The sequence below is a fragment of the Hyperoodon ampullatus genome (assembly GCF_949752795.1).
Source record: "Hyperoodon ampullatus genome assembly, chromosome: 15".
Taxonomy (NCBI): Eukaryota; Metazoa; Chordata; class Mammalia; order Artiodactyla; family Ziphiidae; genus Hyperoodon; species Hyperoodon ampullatus.
The window spans coordinates 23,177,490-23,202,714 of record NC_136928.1 but is presented as its reverse complement, the minus strand read 5'-3'; the positions used below and the strand labels follow the sequence as shown (position 1 = coordinate 23,202,714).

General features: G+C 50.4%; 1 protein-coding gene across 1 annotated transcript in view; it reads right to left on the bottom strand.

Annotated features, from left to right (window-relative positions):
* The window catches only part of NCK2 (NCK adaptor protein 2), a 139,894-nt gene that overhangs the window by 9,036 nt on the left and 105,633 nt on the right, over nt 1-25,225 (bottom strand). Inside the window, exon 4 of the mRNA XM_079720474.1 lies at nt 13,831-14,540. Within this exon, the coding sequence (XP_079576600.1) occupies nt 13,831-14,540 (710 nt within the window). The remainder of the gene's footprint in view (nt 1-13,830; nt 14,541-25,225) is intronic.

Here is a 25,225-nt window from a genome sequence, read left to right as displayed (position 1 = left end):
TGTCTCCTGGTAATTTTTCTTTGAACACTGCATATTGTGTATAAAACAAAATCAAAGAGACACTCTGAGGTTCTCAATGGTGTTACTGTCCTCTGAGAGGGTTTGCATTGCTTCTGCACCCAGGGTGGGCAGGGCACCTTAGTTCAATGAGGGATGTAACTGATCACAGTCTGGTGTTATTCCCAGTTTGCCTTTGATCCCAGTGTATAAACTTTTGGAGGCCCTGCCCCCTCAGTGGGCCTGACCTCCCATTTCTGCCCCCCAGCACCATAGACTACTGAAGGTCTACTTCTCTGCTGCTTTGTGTTTGTCTCAATGTTTTGTCCAGCTTTTCTTTTTCAGAAGAAGCGCCAGTCTGTAAGAAACCAGTCCACCATGAGCAGATGGTCACGTGACACGGGCAGGCGGCGACCCATCCAGGCCCCAGTTCTCCACCACAGTCGTGCTGCTGAGAAGCAGGAGAGCTGAGTCACTGGCTCCGTTACCAGGCTGTCTGCTCTCCTGTTTTGGCTCCTTTACTGACTGGCTTTGAGACCTTGGGCAGGTTTCCCAACAGTTCTTCAGTTTTTGCAACTACGGAACAGAGATAACTCCTGAAACTGGGAAGAGACTGGGGCAGTTGAATAAACTACAGTAATGTCAGAAGCACAGCATCTTTGGGGAGGTATTAAGCAAAACTGTCACCTAGTGGCCCGTCTTTAAGTTCCTTCTAGGAAGCTTTATAAAGACAGCCATCAGCATCTCATCAATTTTTTTAAAGTCTTTCCATTAAAGTCTCCAGAGAACACACTTTCCACATCACCTACAAGAGGCCTACATCCTATCACAGAAGCACTACACTGCACTGCACCCTGATCACTCTCATCAGCGCTTGTTTACATGGCTCTCCTACGAGGCTCTAAGCTTTCTGAGGGAGAGGCTCCTTCTTTCTTATTTTTATATATTTGGGAGAAAAAACTGGGCCTGATACATAATAAGCACTCAACAGATGGTCGCTGAGCTAACTGGCCCAGGAGTGACTGAGGCTGTACAGACCCGTACGTCTGCCACCTGGTACCTCTGAGGTCTCCTTCTGGGTTTCAGCAGAAGGAAAGGAACATCGCTGACGTGAAAGCCACCTGTCTGTTCTTTCTTTAAACACAGAGGGCAAAGCACAATCTCCTGAACTTTAATTTTCAGTTCCTGTTGTCTCCTATCTCATTATGGTCCTGTTTTCTACCTGGGCTACTCGTACTATTTGTCTACCGCTGTGTAACAAATCTTCCCCAAACCCAGGGGCTTAAATAACAATTTATAATTGGGAATTTGGGAGTACCTTAAACCTTGACTGACCTGGAGCCACCAAGCTCCATCAGGCTGTAGTGAAGACATGGGCTGAGGCTGCGGTCATCTGAAGGCCCAGCAGGGGAAGCAGGTCCACATACAAGGTGGTCCGCTCACATGAGCTGCTTGGAGGCCTCCATCCCTGGTCTTGCAGCCTCCCCATGGTGCTGCCTCAGCACCTCCACAACGTGGCGGCCGGCTCCCCTCAAATCAAGCGATCCCAGACGCAGCAAAGCCACATGCACTTACGATCCAGTCCCGGGAGTCGCCCACCACCTCTCCTACCACATTCTATTCATCAGATGTGAGTTATCAAGTGACACCCTGCTGATGGGGAGGCCGTCACCTCCACCCTTTGAAAGGAGGGGTATCAGATGATTTGTAGACATCTTTTTAAGCCACCACGGGACTGCAACTTGTTAAAGCTGTCTTGGGCTGGACTAAAATCTAGACTGGGTCCTGTACCTGTTTCCAATTTTGGAACACCTAGCTTCCGTCCTCCCTTCAATCCTATCTTCCTGCTTCTTCCCACTGTCCAAACTTCCCCATGGTTCCCTTTCTCCTTATTTGGTATAATTTCTCTTTGCAAAATATTGTGCTAAGTTTTCAAATTTAATTCAACCATCACATCACTTCTTGTTCTCTCCTTCCCTCAGACTATTCTTCGAAGGATTGACTTTTCTATTCTCACAGTTTTTGAACCTGGGGTTCTGAAGAATTATCTGTTAGTTTAAGTCATTCACTCACCTGACATTTTAGGAAGTCATTTTCCAAGGGGAGTGTGAGGACAGCTGATAGACTGACAAAAAACCACCCTCTCTCAGGGCTTTTATTATCACTATTTTTTTTTTTTTTTTTAGGTTTTAGGTTCCTATTTGAATATAATCCCTCTAAGTACTAGAACCTGATTGAACTCCACATCTCCACACCGGGATCACAGTAGGTGCTCAATAAGTGCACTGACAGGTGAATCTCTAAATTTGAGCATCTCTTCCACTATTCATTCCTTCGGGTAATTCTTACATCTTACCTCTTTGCAATTTCTGCTCACAACAACTTTTAGAAAGGAAAACCAAATTATACCCTTTTTTTTTTTTTTTTTTTTTGCGGTACGCGGGCCTCCCACTGCTGTGGCCTCTCCCGTTGCGGAGCACAGGCTCCAGATGCGCAGGCCCAGCGGCCATGGCTCACAGGCCCAGCCGCTCCGCGGCACGTGGGATCCTCCCGGACCGGGGCACGAACCCGTGTCCCCTGCATCGGCAGGCGGACCCCCAACCACTGCGCCACCAGGGAAGCCCCCTACCCTCTTTGATACTATTTCTACAGCTTCACCAACTTGATCCATTGTTTCAAACACTTGCTGAAAAGCACCTTTGCATTTTTATAAAGTAGACTCCCTGGTCAAATCTTTCTCTCCTTTACTCAAGATTTAATCACGATTTTCTCATCACAAGTATTAAAAAAAAAAAAAAAGGAGCACTGAGAACAGTCCATAATATCCTTTGCTTCATCCTCCATCCCCAATAGCCTAGGTACTGATATGGTTTTTTTCTAAGCACGTGGCTGTGAAGAAATAAGAGAGGAAGCAGGGACCTTGCTCCCAGGCCCTCCTGAGTCTTTAATAACCTTAAAATGTCCACGTATCTTTCACTTCAGATTTTAGGGCAAGATGAGAATAGAAGTGCCCCTTGTGTGGTCTACTGAGCCTCCCAGGTGGGCGCTGGGTGGATTTCTGGTCATGCTGGTCTTCAAGCACCAACAATTGATACCAATATTTAACGCTCTCTCTGCCCCCAAAGAGGGGTCACCTTGTCGGTTCCTTATCAAAAGCTGTATCATTCTTTCCCCCTTGTCTGGTACATGGAAATTTTTCTCTCTTTTTTGCTTCTTTAAGGAAGGTATTCTTTTGTCCAGAGAAGTAGTTCCTTTGCCAAAGAAACCTGAGAGCCAGTGGGCTGAAGGCAGATTGTACTCTGCTGATCAATACTCTCCCGGTTCTAATCTCAGAAAAGTGGCCTTCCAGGTCCATCACCCATTAGATCACCGCCACCCCCAGCCATCCAGCAGAGCCTTTTTTAATCAAAATTGACTCCCTCTCTATACAGGAGCTCTACTCTTTGTGTTTACATCAGTTTACCTTCTGACTGGCATTTTCTCTTCTCCTATAAACGTGTCTCCGAAATATTTACTCTATAGGCTTAAAGACAATCCCACAGGTGACATAATCAAATATGATCGCCCTTATTAGCTTCTGAAATAAACTTGTTTACACAAGTGAAGAGAAATCGACCAGCAACCACAGTAGGGTCCTCAAAGTCCATCTACCTAATATTTCAACGGAAGTGTTTGCGGTCCATTTGTAAGTTAGTAGGTGCATGTGTGATTATCCCTCCCTGCGTCCCCAGATGCATTTCCTAAAGTTAATGGGAACACCTCAGAGGACAGACTTTTAGAATAGTGCCCTTGTCATTCTCTGTCTTTTGGCCATGCCATGCCTGGAGTGACTTAATCAATAATAAATGATATTATATACATACACATATCAATGGACAGCTTGTGGCATAAGTACAGACAGGGAATCAATTTTGATTAAAAGAAGGCTAGGGGCTTCCCTGGTGGTGCAGTGGTTGAGAGTCCGCCTGCCGATGCAGGGGACATGGGTTCGTGCCCCGGTTCAGGAAGATCCCACATGCCGCGGAGCGGCTGGGCCTGTGAGCCATGGCCGCTGAGCCTGCGTGTCCGGAGCCTGTGCTCCGCAACAGGAGAGGACACGGCAGTGAGAGGCCCACGTACCACAAAAAAAAAAAGAAGGCTAGATTGGGACTTCCCTGGTGGTCCAGTGGTTAAGACTCCACGCTTCCAATGCAGGGGGCGCAAGTTCGATCCCTGGTCAGGGAACTAAGATCCCACATGCTGCGTGGCATGGCCAAAACATAAGAAAATAAAATAAAAATAAAAGAAGGCTCATTGGACGACTAGGAAGGGTGATCTAACAGAATGATAAAACAGCTTTCTGTGTTATAAGCTCCATGGGGCGACTCTTTTATTTCTCTGTGCTGCTCTTGCCATGCTACTGAGGCCACGTTTAGGAACTGCTTGGTAACAGCGCCGTGAGAAACACCCACAAATAGGCCAAAAGCGCAGCTGAGACTGAAAGGCTCTGTGCTAATGTAAATCGGAACCACAGTGAGGCACCACTTTGCACTTACGAGGCTGGTTATTATGAAAAAACAAAAACACCAAAACAACTGTTGGCAAGGATGTGTAAAAACTGGAAGCTCTGCGCACAGCTGGTGAAAGGTAAAGTGGTGCAGCCGTAGTGGAAAACAGACTGCGGTTCCTCAAAAAATTCACCGACGAATCACCATTTGCTCCAAAAACTCTGCTGGGTATAGACCTTCAAGAACTGAAGGCGGGACTTGAACAGACACTTACACACCCATGTTCACAGTGGCGTTATTCACGGTAGCCAAAAGGTGGAAGCAACCCACCTGTCCTTTGATAGATGATGGATAAACAAAGTGTGGTCCATCCATACCATGGAGTATCATTCAGCTTTAAAAAAGGAAGGACATGCTGACCCAGGCTGCAGCATGGATAAGCCTTGAGGACATCATGCTGAGTGAAGTAAGCCAGACACAAAAGCACAGACACTGCGTGATTCCACTTATATGAGGTACTTAGTCAAATTCATAGAGACAGAGAGTAGAAAGCAGCCTGGGGCTGGGGGAGGGGATGGGGAGTTATCATTTAATGGGGACAGAGTTCCAGCGAGGGAAACGGAAAAGCTCTGGGGAAGGATGGTGGCAACGCTTGCACAACAGTGGAATACGCTTAACGTCACTGAACTTGCACTTGAAAATGATTAAAATGTTCAACTTTTATGTTATATATATTTTGCCACAATAAAAAACATTTTAAAAAAAAGTTTATGTGCTAAAAACTGGTGTAATTCCGGTGGAAACCTTATAGTCTGGACAGAGGAAACCAAAGTAGCAGGATGGGTTTGGACACGTGCTCTCCTGCCTTGGAAGTTACTGCAGGAATCGGCAGGGGGTCCCTGGCAGAAGGGATGCTGAGAGGAGGAGCCTCGGAACCCATCATTTCCTTCAGATCACCCTCGACACGGCTCCGACCCGGCTCCTGAGCCAAAAAGGGTTGCCCCCCTCTGGCCTGGGGTCAGGCAACAATCATCCCTGAACTTGACGTTTTTCTATCTCAACCCCCTTGAAATGTAACAGGGACTCTGCCCGGCTCTGGCTGGTACACCCACCGGGCCTCCTGAGTATCTGAATATCGGGAGCATTAGATGCCTCGGACACCATCGCTGCTGGGCAAGTATGTTCCTTGCCCGCATCTCGAGACCCAAATGTAAATGCTTCTTGTAGAATTTCTTCTGCAAGTCGCCAAGGAACTGTTTCCAAAGGACACGCGGTGAAGACCCCTGGCAGCGGGGAGAGAAGAGGTGGGCCCGCCTGCCTCCAAGAAAGAAATGTTCAGCAAGCACCGACCAGAGCCGAACGCAAACGTTCCTCCCTCTGTCCAGGCTTCTCACCTCGCCCCACAAGGTGCTTCCCCTTCACCAGGGGAAGAAACCACAACCAGGCCAGAAAACACCGGCCGGAAGGGCCCACGTGCACCTGCTGAGGCGGTAGCCCCCCGCCCCTCACTCCGGGTCTGCCTGTGCGTGTGTGCTGTTAAAAACAACAGGTACAGGGCTTCCCTGGTGGCGCAGTGGTGGAGAGTCTGCCTGCCGATGCAGGGGACACGGGTTCGTGCCCCGGTCCGGGAAGAGCCCACATGCCGCGGAGCGGCTGGGCCCGTGAGCCATGGCCGCTGAGCCTGCACGTCCGGAGCCTGTGCTCCACAGCGGGAGAGGCCACGACAGTGAGAGGCCCGCGTACCGCAAAAAAAAAAAACAACAGGTACAGTTCAAAGAAACCTTAACAATTTCAACCATTTTCTCTCATTGCTAATAGAGTGCAGTGACCATCAGATTACCGGGAGCTAAGCCTAACTTTCACCTCTTCTGTAAACCAAAGGGAGCCCTCGGTCTAGAGGACAAGCCTGTTCAGGGTTATTTCTATAGTTGTTTCTTTTGAGCTGTAGCTAAAAGTAAAGACTGAAAGGTCTACATGTTGTATCCGTACACAACTTTCCAATACATTAAGTGCCAAAAACTTATTATATTAGATCCAGTTTTTTTTAAATTTCCACTACAGCTTTTTAATATTTGGGGGCAGTGCACGGTGTGTCATCCTGTTGGCCCTTGACTCCTAGCTCCGCGCGGGACTCCAGGAAATGTTCTCGACATTCACATGTGGAGATCGACTGTCCAGAACGTGCATGTGGACAGTCCCCATTCCTAATAGGGACAAGCGATTTTACGTGACAGCAATATAAATGTTTACATCAAGGGAGCTAATGATTTGAGGGACTGTTAAGAAAACACTTCTGAAACTATCATGGAAGAATTGTTTACTTTGACACAGTTTTCTTTTCTAGCTTGAAAGAGTCATTTTTCAGTTGCCAGTGGTTTACTGGACGACCATCTCTCTCCCCATTACCCTTGCAGGCCTGAGGAGAGGGCATCTGGACCCTCTGGTGGCAGCAATCATAAGCCAGAGGCCACCGGGTCTGACCCAAGCTCACGAGTGCGTGAGCAGGAGCCCAGGGGGAAGCGGGCGCAGAAGGGCTGGGTACCCCCCTGCTGCGGCCCCTGCCGGCTCCCGGTCACCCTGAATCCACACGCATGTTCTGGACAATCGATCTCCACATGTGAATGGGGACAACACTCCCTGGAGTCCCACGTGGCATGAGGAATCCAGGGCCAGCAGGATGCCGCAGCATGCGTTCCGCGTGCTGAGCTGGCCGTGACGGGGCGGGCACAGCCATGTTACGCCTGCGAGCACAGGATCCGCATGGGACCCGGAGCATGCCCGCAGGGAGGCTTCCCAGATGCCAAGGCAGCGGAACGAGGCGTGAGGGCTGTGTGTGCACTGCAGGGGGCGGGGACTGCACTCTGGAGTCCTCCAGATGTGTGCAGAGGTCCAGAGGAAGAGAGAGCAGGGCCCACGCAGCACGGCAGGTGTAGGAGGGAGAGGGTGGCAGGGCTCTGGGGCCTGGAGGGATGCAGGTGTGGACATGGGGGAGCCACCAGCTGCCATCAGCCATGTGACTGCGACTCCCCCGAGCGTCCACTGGCCCAACCCGGCCTGCACGGCCTCCCCCTGCAGGTGCCATGAGGCAGGTGGGTTTCAGGTAACAAGCCTCTCTCTGCTCTGCTTTCTACATCATCTCCCTCCAAACAAAAGGGATTTGGTCCTATTTACCTTTTTTACCCATAATATAGCAGAGATGAAACTCCGTCCGTATACACTACTACTATATATAAAACAGATAACTAACAAGGACCTCTCTACTCAGTACTCTGTAATGGCCTATATGGGAAAAGAATCTAAAAAAGAGGGGATACATGTATACATATAACTGACTCACTCTGCGGTACACCTGAAACTAACACAACGTTGTAAATCAACGACACCCCAATAAAAAATTTTTAAAAATTAAAAACAAAACAAAATTCCATCTAAAACCCTTCATAATAAATGATAGCTTTGAGGCTGAAATTCTGCGATTCTCAAGTGCCTTCTGTATTACTGAAAGGCCAGTTATTCTTTGCCTGCTAGTTCCGTGCACTGTTAACAAGCTCTGTGCTAACACAGGAGCCCCGAGGTGGAGCTCGCACAGAACGGAACCAGCAAGGCCCCGCCTTTGGGAAGAACTGGGAGCCACGCCTTTAAATGAGGCCTCGGGCAGCTCAGGGGTCCTCCAGGGGCCCCAAGAGAAAAGAGGACACACTGAGCGGGGGCCACTATTGATTATACTTTAGGGACTAGCTTTAGATAGGACTCGTGTCTTCTTCACTGACCCCAGTATAGGGTACGGGGGTTTGAATCTTGTTTGGTTTTTTAACGTCAAGTATTGAAGAGCCAGTCAGGGCCGACAAGGCTGGGGTCTGAGAATCAGGTGATGAGGAGTGAGCTCTGCTTAGAAAAGTGCCCAAACGAAATGATCTTTGTGGCCCTTCCAGGTTTAAGAATTCAATACGCTTGAAGGGAGAAATAGTTTTAAAAATCTAGGCTTAAAATTTCCATCAGGTCCTGGGCCAAAAGCCTGACAATTAAAAACAACATTATGTTTGCAGCTGGAAAGATGCGTACAACAAGCTTTTTCTTAACATTAACGAATTTATGAGGAAATGTCTAGGGATCGTGGTGTCAGACCATGGACTTAGGAAGCTTGTCAGCAAGTCTCTGCAGGAGGGAATTCATGCCACGCTGCTCATCTTCTGAGCTATGCAGGGAGCAGCCCTCACTCTGCTCTGGCTCTGAAGCCTTTCCCATCCTCCGCCAGAAACGCACTGCAAACACAGCTGGCTTGTCACCAAACTCTAAACAGCTAAAAAACGAACAGAAAACACTTTCCGGAGATGAATCCCACTCAACAAAACCTAATGGTCTACATAAAATTAAGCCTCATGATAGTTATAATTTTCACCTTTAAGCATCTTTATATTTCTTGGAAATGTAGAGGTAAGCAGAAGTGAGTTTAAATAATTGCTGTAAATATGTATAAAACCATGAAGATGTCACAACAGGAACCAGGGGTTTTCAAAGTGTGGTCCCTAGATCATCCACATCACCAGAGAATTGCTAGAAAGGCAAATTCTTGGGCACTTTGTGGGTTGTTGGGACCAAGCCCTCCAGAAGCTTCTGACACACCTGCAGTTTGAGCACCACTGATCTGGAGAGATGGAGTGATGAAACTGCCTGAAAACAGTTTCGGTTAAAAGTTCCAATTACTATAAGAAATGCAATTTGAAAAATATAGCAAGGAACTATGCTGATCCTTCTATTCTGTTTCTTCCTGGCCAAATAATTTTAATAGATTTTTTTTAAAAGAGTAAGAGATGAAACCCAAATAAACTGTTAGTGTGGCAATATATACAGTAAGTTATCTTTAGCAAGTCTTTTCACACGTGACTATGCTGTATTACAAGAAATTAGTATCTAAATACTACTGTCGGACACAATAAATAAGGTGAAACAGATGTTCTCTTTGGGATCCTTAATGTCTTACAGAGAAAAATGCCTTCCTATACCACAGGCTGATGCTTTGCAGACCTCATCCTAGTTGTAACCTGTCACTTTCTATAGTCATGGAAGAGATAAAACACTGACCACTTACAGAGCACACAGAAATCTAGTTACTGATTATTCTTCATCGTAAGTACAGCTTCCTAACCATATCCACAGGATAAGACTGAACAAATATATAAGGATTTACGATGAGCATCAGAAGGCAGGTAGGAATTTTGAATTTGCTAGATTGAATGAGGTTTGGATTAGCAGGTGGAGGTATGATGGTTAAATATGGAGAATAAGAAGCCATACCGTTTCATCTTTAGCTGCTGAGGATAAATGACAATTGCAGATGAAGGAGGAGAGTGAGGGAGGGGGAGAGAGAAGATGAAGAAAGAACAGTCGATATTAAGATTCAGGACAGGAAGGAAAGCCAAAGCAGGGTGGTCCGGTTCATTCACTGACTGATGAAACATGTCTAACAGATACCTGTGAAACACCCAGCATATCACTGACCCGGGATATTGCAGGATATGCCAAAGTTTTGCTTGTTTTTCTGAAATATGCACATCCCTCCCTCCCCCCCGCATCCATCCCCCACAAGCACAGATTTCCCAGGACTCAGAGCTGGGTATATTTTTACTTTTCAAAACAGAAAAATATGAAATATTTTTAAATGCAAAATATCAAGCAAGAGTCGAGCTTATTTATCTTGGAATCACTCAGGATATTTTAAAAATGAAACACATCTTGAAGATGCACTCTAAAAAAGCTGTGTTTACAGAGGAGGTCCTGCAGTTACCTCAACCAAAGGCGAGCCCTGGGCCCAAAGACCACAAGGAAGGAAAGGAAATTAAATGGGGATGCCTCTGAGTCCGGCAGGAATGCTGACCCAGAACTGTGCAAGATTATGAAGCTCAGGGCTCACACCGGCCTGGCGGTGGCTTTGGAGGCCAGGCTCCCACCTTAGAGATGCCAAAATGAACAGAAAAAAAAGACAAAGGAGGGGAGGAAAGGAGACGGGGAGACAGTGGCAGGAAGCAGAGGCAGTAGACGGCGGAAAAGGAATAAGCAACGGACTTGTCCATCTGTACATCCGGACGGCTCCTCGCAGCTGCAGATGACAGCTGAGCACAGACTGGCTATGAGCAGGAAGACAGCGCAGCCGGCCTCTCTCTGTCGTGGCTCTTCGGGAGAAGAGCAGTGACACGCCTGAGAGTCCCTTGAGTGTGCCTTTGGCACAAGGCAGGCACACGAACAGCAGAAAATGCCACGTCACGGCGAGTTCCATCAGGACACAAGCAGCTCTGCGCACCCTCGCGCCACCTGGCAGCTTTCAGCCCAAGCCAGTGCTACCGCGGCTGCAGAGCTGACCAAGTTCCAGCAAACAAACCCCTTCCTCTGCCCTGGGCATCAGTGGCCCCAGCATACGATGAGCTATCGTAGCCTGGTTTTCTAAGTTAAAACAGAAGGAAAAAAATTTGGAAAGGCTCCCATAAAAAATGGTTAAAATAAAATATAAACAATTAATGTTTCAATGATTTAGAAAAAGTTAGCTTTTTCTCTAATGATGCGAGACAAATGTGACACTGGAGCTTCTTCAAGTTCTGGGATGGAGGCCAGATAAAGCAAGTACCCCTCCACCTCCAAAAGGACTCGGTCCCGAGATCAGACAGTGATCACTGCCTGCATGTGTTTGTCCCATGGAAAAGCGACAGGTCCTCCCTAAGCCAGCGATGCCCCTCTACTTTCTGCCAAGGACTGTCCCCTACCCCAGACCCGGAAAGAAGGACATGGGGCACTGTCTCCACACTGGGGTGCTGCTTTCACTCCTCTCCCTTCTAAGACGTCTCTTCAAACCCAACATTCCTAAATCAAGACAATACTCCTCGACTCTGGATCATACCTGTCCCTTGATCACCTCCTACTGTGATCAGGTTACCGGTGCTTCCTCTGAGTTTCTCTCAGGAGGGTTGGAAGTGCTCCGGACCCGATTCTCTGAGGCCTCCGTCCTGATGTGTGCACGGAGCTGACCACGTTAGAACAACTTAACGTGATGTTCTGCCAGAAACCACCAACTCTGGATAAGAAAACCTCAGCGATATCATATGATATTTGTCTTTATGGTATCGCTTATATGTAGAATCTAAAAAAAAGGTCCAAATGAACTTATTTACAAAAGAGAAGTAGAGTCACGGATATAGAAAACAAACTTATGGTTACCAGGGGATAAAGGGGGGAGGGCTAAATTGAGAGAATGGGATTGACATACACACACGACTATATATAAAATAGATAATGAATAAGGACCTGCTGTAGAGCACAGGAATTCTACTCAATACTCTGCAATGGCCTATATGGGAAAAGAATCTAAAACAGAGAGGATATATGTATATGTATAGCTGATTCACTTTGCTGTAGACCTGAAATTAACACAACATTGTAAATCAACTATACTTCAATTAAAATTTAAAAAAAAGAAGAAAGAAAAGAAAAGCTCAGCATTCAGACTTCAGATGCAGTTAACGTTCAGGCCCTGTGCGCTTGCCCGAGCACAGGGCAGGCGCCGCCGATTCCACAACCTGCCGCCACCATCAGGGGCGCCAGTTTCCGCCACCATCACATCTGCCGCCCTCTCTGAAGGGGAAAATCACTTCTGGGGCCTCAAACTCCTCCCAGATCAGTCAACAGGAACCTTGACTATGCACTTACTTACTGTGGTATCAACCTTTTCAGAAGACAACAATTACAGTACATAGCATGAGCTTACCAGTCTTACAGGTTGCGTTTAAAAAATTAAACTGGGACTTACCTGGTGGCACAGTGGTTAAGAATCCGTCTGCCAATGCAGGGGACACAGGTTCGTTCCCTGATCCAGGAAGATCCCACATGCCGTGGAGCAACTAAGCCCGTGTGCCACAAGTACTGGGCCTGTGTGCCACAACTACTGAAGCCTGCACGCCTAGAGCCCGTGCTCGGCAACAAGAGAAGCCACCGCAATGAGAAGCCCACGCACTGCAACGAAGAGTAGCTCCCGCTCGCCGCAGCTACAGAAAGCCCACGTGCAGCAACGAAGACCCAATGCAGCCAAAAAAAAACAAAATTAAGAATTAAACTGGGGCTTCCCTGGTGGCGCAGTGGTTGAGAGTCCGCCTGCCGATGCAGGGGACATGGGTTCGTGCCCCGGTCTGGGAAGATCCCAAATGCCGCAGAGCAGCTGGGCCCGTGAGCCATGGCCGCTGAGCCTGCACGTCCGGAGCCTGTGCTCCACAGCGGGAGAGGCCACAACAGTGAGAGGCCCGTGTAACGCAAAAAAAAAAAAAAAAAAAAAAAAAAAAAGAATTAAACTGAAGTCTGCAGGAACCAATACAAAGTAATTACACTGGACTCTATCTTCAAAACTCTCCTTTTGGGGGGACTCACTTTGGAAGGTGTATTTTCAGGGATCGACAAAACCGGTTTAGTAGTACCTCCACAATGAAAACACAAAAAGGCTAATTCGTGTGATACAGCCCAGTTCCCCCAGACGGGCTTGGCCACACACCTGAAACACAGACCTCCGAATTTGTGCTGGAAACCAATCTGCTCCAAGTCGAGAGGCCTCATGCCGCCGACTCTGCTCACACACACGAACTCCTCTCTCTCCACAACTGTCTTTTCCCTTTCCGTTCTCTTCCTAAGTGCTTTAAAAGCTTTTCAGAAATGAACTCAGTGGTGCCTGAGGCAGAGATATAGTGAGGATTACACGGCTTAAAAAGCAAAACCAACCAACCGACAAAAGGCTGTGTCAGAAACCGGGTGCCCGCCTTGCTGAGAACATCTGATGTGTCTCAGACCCAGAGACGAAACAAGGTCAACCGCCAAGGCTGAGACGGCGTCATTAACAGGGGGAAACCAGGGGAGAAAATGACATTTGAGTCTGCACCACAGAACAGGGGTGATCCCGGTCAAGAGGCGGCAAACCTTCAGAAGCTAACAACACACTGTACTTACCGTGCCAACTGCAAGAACGCACCTCCCGGAGAAGAGGTGCAGCTAAGGCCGGGCAGTCCAGGCGGATTTCAGCCCAAAACAGAGCGGGGGGTCTCAGGACACAGACCAACTGTGTTCATCCCTCTTAACATGAGCACCAAATACCCTTGCTGTTTGAGGCCAGTCACACACCTGAGAAGGGAATGGCACACGTACACACACACATACATACTGCTTCCTTCCAGCGTTCCACGCACCGAGGACTCTCTGTCCCTAATGAGCAAGCCGCCCTGCGCGCCCCGTGCACACACGCACACACATCACAGAGACACGCACACACGTGCACACACACGGGCACAACCCTCTGCCCACCCCCCAACCCCGCACTCACCGAGGACTCGCTGTCGCGGACGAGGAAGTCGCCCTGCACGCCCCGCGCGTTGAGCGCACACTCGGCCTGGTGGCGCGTCACGTTCCCGTAGTACCACTCGCGGCCCGCGAACCGGCCGGCGCGCGCAGGCCCCGCGGGGCCAGAGCCGGCGTGCGGGGCCGGGGCCTCGCTCAGCACCACCACGTAGTTCTTGGGCACCAGGCCGACCTGGCCGCGCGCGTTGCGGCAGCGCCACCACTCGGGGTCGTTCTCGGGCTTCTCGATCACCTCCATGGTCTCGCCCTTGTCGAAGTTGAGCTCCTCCTCGGTGACCGAGCTGAAGGGATACAGCGTCTGCACCACGTGCAGGACCCGCGCGCCCTGGCCGTTGCTGAGCGCGGCGCTGGGCCGCAGGCTCGGGCCCCCGGGCGCGTCGGCGGCCGCCTCGTCCAGCTCCTCCAGCACGTAGTTGGATGGGAACCAGCCCACCTGCCCGTTGTAGCTGCCCCGCCACCAGCCGTCGCTGCACTTCTCCATGACGGTGACGCGCGAGCCCTTCACCAGCGACAGCTCGTCCTCGCGCTCGGCCGCGTACGCGAACTTGACCACGGCCGGGATGCTGAGGTCGTAGATGCGGTCGGCGCCGCCCCCGTTGGCGGGGAACTCCGCGTCCATACTGGGTGTGGGCGATGCATCGCGGGCGCTTGTCTTCCTGCGGGTCCTGCCGAGGCCTGCGGAGACACGGCAAAGCTCAGTGCGGGGACAGGGCTCAGCGCGCGGGGACCCGGCATGGGCTCAGGGCGGGGCCTGGTCCAAGGAGCAGCACCTGCACCTGATATAGGACGGACTGGGTCCCGTGGCTGGTGACCAGCCAGTCACCAGCAGAGAAGGTGACAGTGGCTAAATGCCTAAAAGCTGGTTATTACCAAAACTGATCTCTCTGCTTTCCTCAAAAACCTGCCAGAGCACCAGCAAACCAAGAGGATAAAACAGTGTAAAGTCTGAAAATGATTAGAGCATCCCTGTGCCACTACTACAAAAGACCAAAAAAAAAAAAAACCAAGACAGGACAGAAAACGTCTTATGCGTTTTGGACGGGAAGTTGGACAAAATGAGCTTGCAGAGCCGCCCCAGCTCTCAGCACCCTTCAGGGCTGGCCTGTGCTCAGGCCAGCACCCTCTCCTCCATCCGAGGACACTCAGTGCCCTCCCGGGGCCACCTGGCAGTGGAGCGGCCCCACTGGGCAGAAACCCATACCCCTCCTTCCTCCTGTTCTTTTCTTTCAACACTGCAGAGACTTCCCACAAGTTGTGATGAGTGAATTAGAAGAAAAAAAAAATAGTCGATACGTTAAATCTACGGCACATTCTGATTGAAAAACCACTAATGGATCAGAAAATCGGTTTAATGGGGTTGTGACCAGCCTGTATGTATGTGCTGCCTTCTTTTTAAAAGGGAACAAAATAGAAAATCTCAGAGTGCATCAAACATAGAATTGCTGCTTCAGTCGCATATGTGAGTCAGTGCTGAGCTATAATGTGAAAATTATCCCTTCATGTGCCTGAGGAACACAGCTGGAAAAGCCCTAAGGTAAAAATGCTTTAACCTGGTTAAAATGCACGGAATTCCGGAACCTTGTAGAAAGTGAGCCGAGGGGAGGAGGGCACGTCGGCCCCAGAGATGGGGACGTGCCCCTGGACCGGGGGCCCGCCATGCCGCTCACCCGCCACGTCTCCCAGCTAAGTCAGTGTGGAGGTTTTCGTGGCATGGAAACTGTGGCCACTGGCAAATGTTTGTTTTCTCCTGAAAGGACACCAAGGCGCTTTTATGGGTAGCTTGTACCTCCTTCTCCCTTAATTCCCTGCAGTAAAGACAGCTTGGTCCTGAGAATTACCTTTGCTTCTACTCCCCTGCCAGGCGGGGAGGTCAGAGGAATAAATGGAGGCATCATGATCGTCTCTGGCCACAGAGAGTTGGGCACTGGCTTCCAGAGCAGACCCGCCTCAGGCTGCATTCTCTGCCCCGGGACACATGCTCTGCTTGGTGCCACAAGCAGAGCAAGGAGTGTGAGGTGACAGCACACCCGTGATAAGTGCCCATTCACTGGGATCTTCAAGTGGAGGCACCAATCTTTTTTTTTTTTTTAATATATTTATTTTATTTATTTATTTTTGGCTGCGTTGGGTCTTCGTTACTGCGCGCGGGCTTTCTCTAGTTGTGGCAAGCGGGGGCTACTCTTCGTTGCGGTGCGCAGGCTTCTCATTGCAGTGGCTTCTCTTGTTGTGGAGCACAGGCTCTAGAGTGCCTGGGCTTCAGTAGTTGTAGCATGTGGGCTCAGTAGTTGTGGCTCGCGGGCTCTAGGGCGCAGGCTCAGTAGTTGTGGCACACGGGTTTAGTTGCTCCGCAGCGTGTGGGATCTTCCCAGACCAGGGCTCAAACCCGCCTCCCCTGCATTGGCAGGCGGATTCTTAACCACTGCACCACCAGGGAAGCTCCGAGACACCAATTCTTTAAGCTAATGGCTTCTGCTGTTTCTTTTTGTTCTTCAGCATCTTACTCAAGTGCACAGGAAATAAAGAGTAAGCCGGGACACTGGACCAAGTTAAACATTTACATTTCCATGTAAGAGTTAATTTGCTTTACACCTGAAAACATGAACCTCTCAACCTTTGATTTCAAAGCTAGGTGAGTTCAACTCTGCAATGACATGGCACTGTGATGATTCAATGGCGTCCTAATCCAGAAGGCACACAGGACAGTTCATGGAAGTAAACTTCCATCCAGAAGTCTTGGGCACGAAGGCCTTCAAACCTCCCGGGGCAGTTGGCACGCGGAGCAGGAATGGCCAGGCAGTGTTCAATTTTTATGGGTAACAAAGATTTCAAGAAATAACATTTAAAAATAACTCTCTAGGAGACCTTTCCAAATTTGTGAGCAAGGAAGCCTACTTGAAGAGCCAGGGAAGAGCAGCTTTTAGAATATTCATCAAGACGTAAAGGTGTCATTGCACACTACTATATATAAGATAGATAACCAACAGGGACCTACTGTATAGCACAGGGAATTCTACCCAATATTCTAGAATAACCTATATGAGAAAAGAATCTAAGAATATAATATATGTATATGTATAACTGAATCACTTTGCTGTACACCTGAAACTAACACAACATTGTAAGTCAACTATAATCCAATAAAATTTAAAAATATATAAAAAAGGCGGAAAGGTGTCAAGATCAACAGAAAAGACAACAGCAGACCTTACGCCTCATAATACATCATGGAAGACCTTATGCCTCATAATACGTCGTGGAAGACACTTACGTAAGTCAGTCATACCGCTGACTTACGAACATACTACTTTGTCTGCTTTTTTGCAAACACAAAACAATTTAATTACTTCAGCCTTGAGCTCCTTCCAGGAACCTTCCTAGACTCTGGGGAGAGTGAGATAAGACAGGCACACTCCCTGCCCATAAGAGAAGCTTATATGTCTCTATCAAGACTGGAACTTTCTACATACAAACACCCCAGGAAAATTAACCTGTTTTGCTCTAACATGACCTAAACAGTCTTTGAGGCAACTCTGGGCTGGGGTCTCGGGGGCAGCACAGCAGAATGACTGAGAGCACAGCCCCAGCAGGAATCCCGAGTCAGCCACTAATTAGCTGTGTGCTCTTGGGCAAGTTACTTAGTCTTTCTGGGTCTTAGTTTTCTTACCCTAAAATGTGGACGACGATGGCACTGGATCAGTCTGCAAGGGGGGCCATAACAGACTGGGGGGCTTCGACAACAGAAATGTGTTTTCTCCTGGTTCTGGGGGCTGGAAATCACAGATGAAGGGTCAGCAGGGCTGGTTCCTTCGGAGGCCTCTCTCCCTGGCTTACAGACGGCTACCTTCTCACTGCGTCTGCATTCTGTGTCCTAATTTCCTCTCCTTACAGGACACCAGTCATGCTGAATTAGGGCCACCCTAAGAAACCTCATTTAAACTTCATTACCTGTTTAAAGGCCCTATACAAATACAGTCACACTTTGAGATTCTGGGGAATGGGACATCAACATATGAATTTTGAGGGTGGACAAATCAGCCTAAAACAGGTACCTAAATTCAGATTATACATATAAAGTACAGAACGTGCTTTATGAATGACCATTATTACTCTTACTAACTGGTGTTGAGCTGGGTGTTGAATTTCTTTTTTCTCAGATATTTTACCAGGAGAGGGTCAAGTCCCCTCTGAACACTCTTGGCCGTGGCCCTACATGCCAGACGGCCACCCGAACCGAAACTTTGCCCGTCAGGCGTTTGGCAGCCGGGAAACACTATCTTATGGGAGCAGAGATACATGGCGGCTGGTGCAGTGAAATGCAAGAGGCAGGTGTGTGTCAGGGGCGGGCAGGGAGGAGCCCGGCCTCACCGACATCTGCATGATCTGAACCTCACGACGGTCCTGTGACAGACCTGGCTCCCCCCATTTCTGCAGATGGGGAAACCGAGGCTGAAGGAGACCAGGGAACTGGCCCAACACACACAGCCAGTGGAGTGGCACAGACAGGCTGTGATCCAAGGAAAGCCTATTTCATCCAGAATCATCAAGAAGCACAGCTCCGTTAGAGGCTAGTGTGAATGGAGCGTGATGGCAGATGCTCACGACTCGTGTCATGATTTCCACGGGCAAATGCATTCAGGGCTCTGAAATGGGGTTTCAAGGTCCCCTCACGCACCCTCCCAAACTGCGATGAACACGTCCTCTGATTCTAGGGAATAAAATGGGCCCTGTGTGTCCGGGTGGAAGTGGGGCTGAGGTTAGGGAAAGAAGGTTTGGGATAAGAAATGCATCAGCGGGCTTCCCTGGTGGCGCAGTGGTTGACAGTCCGCCTGCCGATGCAGGGGACACGGGTTCGTGCCCCGGTCCGGGAAGATCCCACATGCCATGGAGCGGCTGGGCCCGTGAGCCATGGCCGCTGAGCCTGCGCATCCGGAGCCTGTGCTCCGCAACGGGAGAGGCCACAACAGTGAGAGGTCCACGTACCGCAAAAAAAAAAGAAATGCATCAGCAACAACAGGCCAGGGCCCCAGGACAAGCTTCGGGACAGCTGGGGCAGGCTGGAGGGGGCGTCGGGTGGAAACGTGCAAATAGAACAAAGTCGCCTGCGTTGCTGACAAAGGCTCTCCGCTTCCTCTTCTCCCCCAGTTCCTCCCTGACCCTGACTCTGCCTGAGGCCAGAGCCCGGGTGGATGGGGCCGAAGGGCTGGGAGCCCCGGGGAGCCCGGGGAACAGCAGGAGGGAGGAGGAAGGCGTCAGAGGAAGGGGACCCACCCACCAGCAACCAGGGCGGCCTTTCTGAATGAGGACAAGCAGGTGAATGGCTCCGGAGAGTCAGGCGGCTGGGATCACAAGGACGTCGAACAAGCAGGCTCTGGAGGTTCAGGACCCCGTCATCTCCCCCTGCCTGGACCTCACCCGAGGCCACGTGACTGCCGCCGCGTGCCAGCTACGAGATGCCAGGTCAGAGGGGACAGAGACCCGTGTGTGAGCCCCAAGCTCTGGACGGCCTTGGCGTCCAGGCTCAAATTCAAAGGCAAATCCGTTATCTTTTAGGGAAGGAGGCGGTGTGGGAACTCCCCCGCTCCCCACTTTCTCTGCCGGTGTATTTCCCCACATCTTCTGCTTTCTTTTTCTTTGTTCATTCATGTCAGACCACCTCCTTCTTCCAGTTGTATGAAAAACACAACCTGACGCCAATGTGTGTTTTGATTTTAACAAGGATAATGTGATTAATTTCCTTCTATGATTTCACATTTTTCCCGACGGGAGAGGCAAGAGCCTCACACCGCTTCTGCCAAGTCCCAGCCCATCTTCACCTACTGAACAGTAACTAACCAGGACCTGGCCCACCAGGTGCCCTCGTAACCAGGGCTTCCGCTCGCCCCCTCTCTGGGCCACATTTGGGAGAACGCGCTTCCTGGCCCTTTCCAAGGCCTGCTCCCCAGGGCCAGAGCATGGATTCCGGGGCAGCCTGGGCCGCAGACAGAAGCACCTCCCAGAGCAGCTGGCCACATTCCTCACCACACCCCGGCCTCGGGTACCGATCATGTGGTGTGGGACACCCAGGCAGCTCCGGCCAGGCCACGATGGACGGACCGAGGCCCGGGGAGCACTACCATGTTTTCACAAGATCTAGGATGAATTCAAATGGTGTGCGTCTCTTTTAGTTCTCAAGTTCATCGTAAAATCCTCCACGGTACAGAATGTGGTGTTTGGATGTTTTGTTGCAGGTGTTGGTGCGGCGCGCATTGGACCCATCACATCATGGATGAGAATATGCAGAACGTAGCCACTAGGAAACCTTTCCTACTGCCAGCACATTGCATTCGGTGATGTTAAGTAACTTTTTTCCCGCAGAGTTATGACTTTCTCTAAGCTCATTCAATAATGTATAAACTGCCATACCTTCCACGAGGAAAGAACGAAGAAGGAATGGAAATCACTATTTTTAAAAAAAAAAAAGCAAGATACTGTCTGACGTGGCAGGTACTCAGGGGTGATCAGGATTTTAATGTCCACTGTGAAGATCAGGCTCTGAGAACACCTCAGTTTCCTTAAATCTATGATCATGAAGTTGTGCTATTTAAGATGGAGAAGAAATCTCAGAGACAGGCTTGCTCAGCGGTGTTCTGGTTGCTGCTGCGGGGAGCAGGCTGCCCGGGAGGGGCACAGAGCCTACTCTTCCCGCCCCCAGCAGCTCTAGTGAGCTGGGCCCCCACCCTGGCGTCCCAGGCAGGAGCCTCTCCGTAGCTGCCCCCGGAGAGTCGGCCGAGAGAGGTGGCAGCCGAGCTCCTCAACGGGGCCACGTCCACAGTCACCACGTGGAAGGCCAGACACACGCTGTGCGACACACTTTATCTGCATTTAACAACCGTATAAAAAATAACGAGTGCTGGGCTTCCCTTGGGGTGCAATGGTTAAGAATCCGCCTGCCAATGCAGGGGACGTGGGTTCGAGCCCTGGTCCAGGAAGATTCCACATGCCATGGAGCAACTAAGCCCGTGAGCCACAACTACGGAGCCCGTGTGCCTCAACTACTGAGGCCGTGAGCCACAACTACTGAGCCTGTGAGCCACAACTACTGAGCCTGCGTGCCACAACTATTGAAGCCCACACGCCTAGAGCCCGTGCTCCGCAACAAGAGAAGCCACCGCAATGAGAAGCCCACGCACTGCAATGAAGAGTAGCCCCCGCTCGCCACAACTAGAGAAAGCCCGCACGCAGCAACAAAGACCCAATGCAGCCAAAAATAAATAAATAAATTAAATAAATTAAAAAAAAATACACGTGCACCATCAGGAATAGGCATTTCTGATTCTGAGCAGACAGCGTCATTTTAAGTGGTAAACAGCTGAGTTGGATTTGAAGGTAAACTATGCTTTTCAGCTTTTGTGACAATTTTCTGGCATGGAGCTATTGGATCTCTGATCCTGAGTTACATTTTCATTGACAATAATAAGCACTATTTAACTTTCTTCAATAAAATTACATGCACTGAAGAGTGAGTTCTAATAAAGCTCGAATATATCACACATTATTAATGTCAGTGATTTTAAAGTCAAAATCTTTTATATACTCCTTTTAAGATAAAGGGATGTTGGGCTTCCCTGGTGGCGCAGTGGTTGAGAGTCCGCCTGCCGATGCAGGGGACACGGGTTCGTGCCCCAGTCCGGGAGAATCCCACATGCTGCGGAGTGGCTGGGCCCGTGAGCCATGGCTGCTGGGCCTGCGCATCCGGAGCCTGTGCTCCACAGTGGGAGAGGCCACAACGGTGAGAGGGCGGCGTACCGCCCAAAATAAATAAATTAATTAATTAAATTAAATAAAGGGATGTTATAGCAGACGACTTTAAAATAAGTTCTGTAATCTTCCAGCTGGAATTCTGTAGATTTAAGATAAAAGGCCAAACAAATTTGACAGTTCATACAAGTATTCCAGCCCATACATTTAGACACAGCACACCCGAGTTTCAGGAGCTCTGTGGCAAAGCCATTTTATTTTTGCTACTAATCAGATTTGTGACATAAACCAGATGCAAGTAGAAAATTTCCTTGCACTTAAAATGTCATTTATACTAAGTTAAGCATAGAGGTTATTAATTTGTGGGGCTTTTTCCCCATCAGGGTTAGGAATGTCAACTGAAATTATTAATACAAAAGCTTTTTATCACTAAATGCTAAGGAGGTCTGACAAGATTGGTTCAGCTACAAAGTAGCTGAAGTAACTTTTCATATAAGAGGATATATTTAATGTTTGGCTCCTAAGAGCTATTCATGGTCCTGTGTGTTCATTTAGTTTGTGTCTAGTTTTTCAGACTAGCTTCCACTCCTCAGAGAATATCTAGTGCCAGAATTCACAGTCGAGTATCTGAATAAAGGAAAAACCCTCACATTTACTAAAGTTAAGGATTTTCTGAAGGGCCACCATTTAGGATCAATGCAGTAGTTCTCTCTTGCTTTAACCTGTTCCACACCCTCTATGCCATCTCTATTCAACAGAGTTCCTCTCTTCTCGTGGTCTCAGCAGGGCCCATCCCCAGGGCTCGGATCAGAACTCCCCCTGCAGTCTGGGGCGGGGGGAACCGGCTCTAAAGAGTCAGCCACACCTGTAGGCGCCTGTGTGAAGAAGAGGCCCAGAGACACAGAGACAGAACCTGGATGACATGAGGTGAGCCCGGGAATCCAACCACACTTCCCAATGATGTGAGCTAATCCCTCTTTAAATTCTCCTCTTCTTCCTGTTGTTTGTTTTCTTTAGCTACTTTTGAGTTGATGTCTGTCACTTCGATTAAGGGCTCTGGAAGAAATAAAATGACCCTTCCCCGCTCTCGCTCCCCCGCTTCCACCTCACCTCCTGAAATACGCCAAACTGGAGAGCCCCACTGAGAAAACAGGTATGCTTGGGTGAGTGCGCCGCAGAAAACAGAGCGAAAGTTGGGGAGCCCCCAGGCTTGTACACAGGGGTGAGCAGACACAGGCCATGCTTCCTAACCCCAGAGGAGTCTGGGGTTGAATATTTACCCCAAGAGCCCGCACTCGAGGTCTGTGACTCTGGGTGGCGTGGACGTTAGGCTTAACCGACCGAAGCCCCCCGAGCTCGACTTCTGCTCTGCTCTGCACGGGGACCCAGGGCCATAGGCCCCATCCGAGGCGGGTCTCGGAGGAACCCCCCAGGGCAGCCCAGAGAGCGACGGGCTGGTCAGTGCAGAGCATCTCACAGCCGGCCGGGGCTCTGGCCAAGCGGACTGGGGCGTGGCTGCCCCAGGTGGCACCTGCCCCTCCTGTCACTCAGAGACACAACCGCTGCTACCTGCTGGACGTGCAAGCCTGGGGAGGATGCAGAGCGTGTGGAGAATGGCGGGGTGGGGACTGGGCAGGGGCCCAGGGAGGGGACAGGGAGGGGCAGAGGCGTGCCCGGCGGAGGTGGCATGACTGTGGCGGGCAGGGCACAGAGCTGGTCCATCTCACCCTCGTCCCCGCGTCACTGGTGGAAGATACGGCACCTGGCACCACGCCTGCCTCACTGACATGGACCAGGTCCACTCGAAGAGGAGGACACCCCACTTCACAGCCGCGTCCAAGACGGAGGACTAAATGCAGCCCTAGGCATCCAGCTGCGTCCCCCCTGGGCTTGCACGTCCAGCGGGTCGCTCCACGGTCACGCCTCTGAGTGAGTGACAGGAGGGCCAGGCACCACCCGGAGCAGCCGGGTGATGGCTCTCATGCCAGGTCTGAGATGCTCGGGACTGGCCAGCTGGTCCCCGGGGACCGAGCTCACCCGCATGAAACCGCAGCCCTGCGGCTGCCGCTGCCACATCAGCACCAGCAAAGCAGACGCTTGCTCTGTGAGGTCCCGACAACAAGAGCGGGGAACACTTTCTCCTGACGGGCGGGATGTGCCAGACCCCAGGGAGGTGAAGGGCTGAGGATAAAGTCGGGCCAGGCACCTCTCTCCCGCCAGCAGCTTAAATCGAGCTTTTGAAGATGGAAACCACTGTCCTTTCCTAAAGCGGAGTCAGTCTGCTGTATGGCCTGTGGGAAACACTGGGGGCTCCATGCTCCCCACCCCGAAACTGCCATGAACCCAGGGGTTTACTTCTTTATTCCTAGGCATGCGCACCTTAGGTGCATACCCCTCACACTACAATGAAACATGCCCTTACGTGCCATATGGAACCCCCAAGTTCAGGGAGGGCTGGTCCAGGATGGGGCAGTGGGAGGAAGGAGCCTTCATCAGATGGATGGGAGCTGCCACCCCCGTGGCAGATCCACACGGCCCGCGTCGGGCCGCCAGCTGGCCGAGGGACAAAGGAGCCATTCACCATCCATGTGCCCAGATGGTCCCCTTTCCAGCGGGCAGATGTGCCAGCAGCCAGCACAAGACGGAGAGGCGTCGGGGGCAAAGGCTACCATCGCACAGGTCCACGGGTCCAGGGCCCAGAACCGGAATTTCCATCCCTGCCCCTAAGAGAGCCCGTTCCCTTGTGAGCAGGCAGGCAAATAACATGACTGAATGTGTAAGCCTGAAAAAAACTGGTTTAGAAGCACAGGATGGTCAACCAAATACGGAAGTCAAATGGTAACACGGATGCTAGTGAAAAGAATTTTTTAAAAAATTGTAATTATAAATTGTAATTACAAATACATATTCAGTACCTCTCAACACACATACCTGCTGCATCAGCACAAGCATCTCTGAATGTGCAGAACGGGAGTGGGAGTGCGCCACGGATGTGCAAGGATTCCACGTGACCTCCTGAAGCACCATGCAGTGTCAGCCCCTGGCAGAAGCTCACAAGCGCAACTTTTTGAGCCCACGCCTGCTCAGCAAAATGAAATATGGTAACAAAAAAGAGAGTGACCGAGTAATGGGACGACACACTGGTGGGGGTGAGCAGCTGGCAGACAACCGGACCCCAGTTCTGACCCCGCTCCAGGCCCGGCTCCTGCCCCACTGGCTTGTGGCCTTGGCAGTTCTACACTCTCTTCTCCCGTTTCTGCGGCTGTAACACGAGGATGTCAGTGGCACTGGCGGGGCCGTTGTGAGGGTCCAAAGCCTGAGGAAGGGACCGAATGCAGCGCCCCGTACACGGCAGGAGCCGCGCGACTGCGGTCGTGGTACTTTTACTGCTATTGTCGCCCCATAAATTGTTTTCCTCTCTGGTTGAGGGCCAAGGTCCGGTGGAGAAAAGAACAGGTGGTGCTTTCTCCACGGAGGTGTGCACGTGTCTGTTTTCTCCCTCAAATGCTCCTGCGGGACAGCCTGGCCTCAGTCCTGCTCTCTGGGTCAGGAGCAGCTAAGCCACGAGGGCCCCTCTGAAGCATCTCAGGAGAGGACGTTCCTCGGTGCAAAGCTGGCCTTCA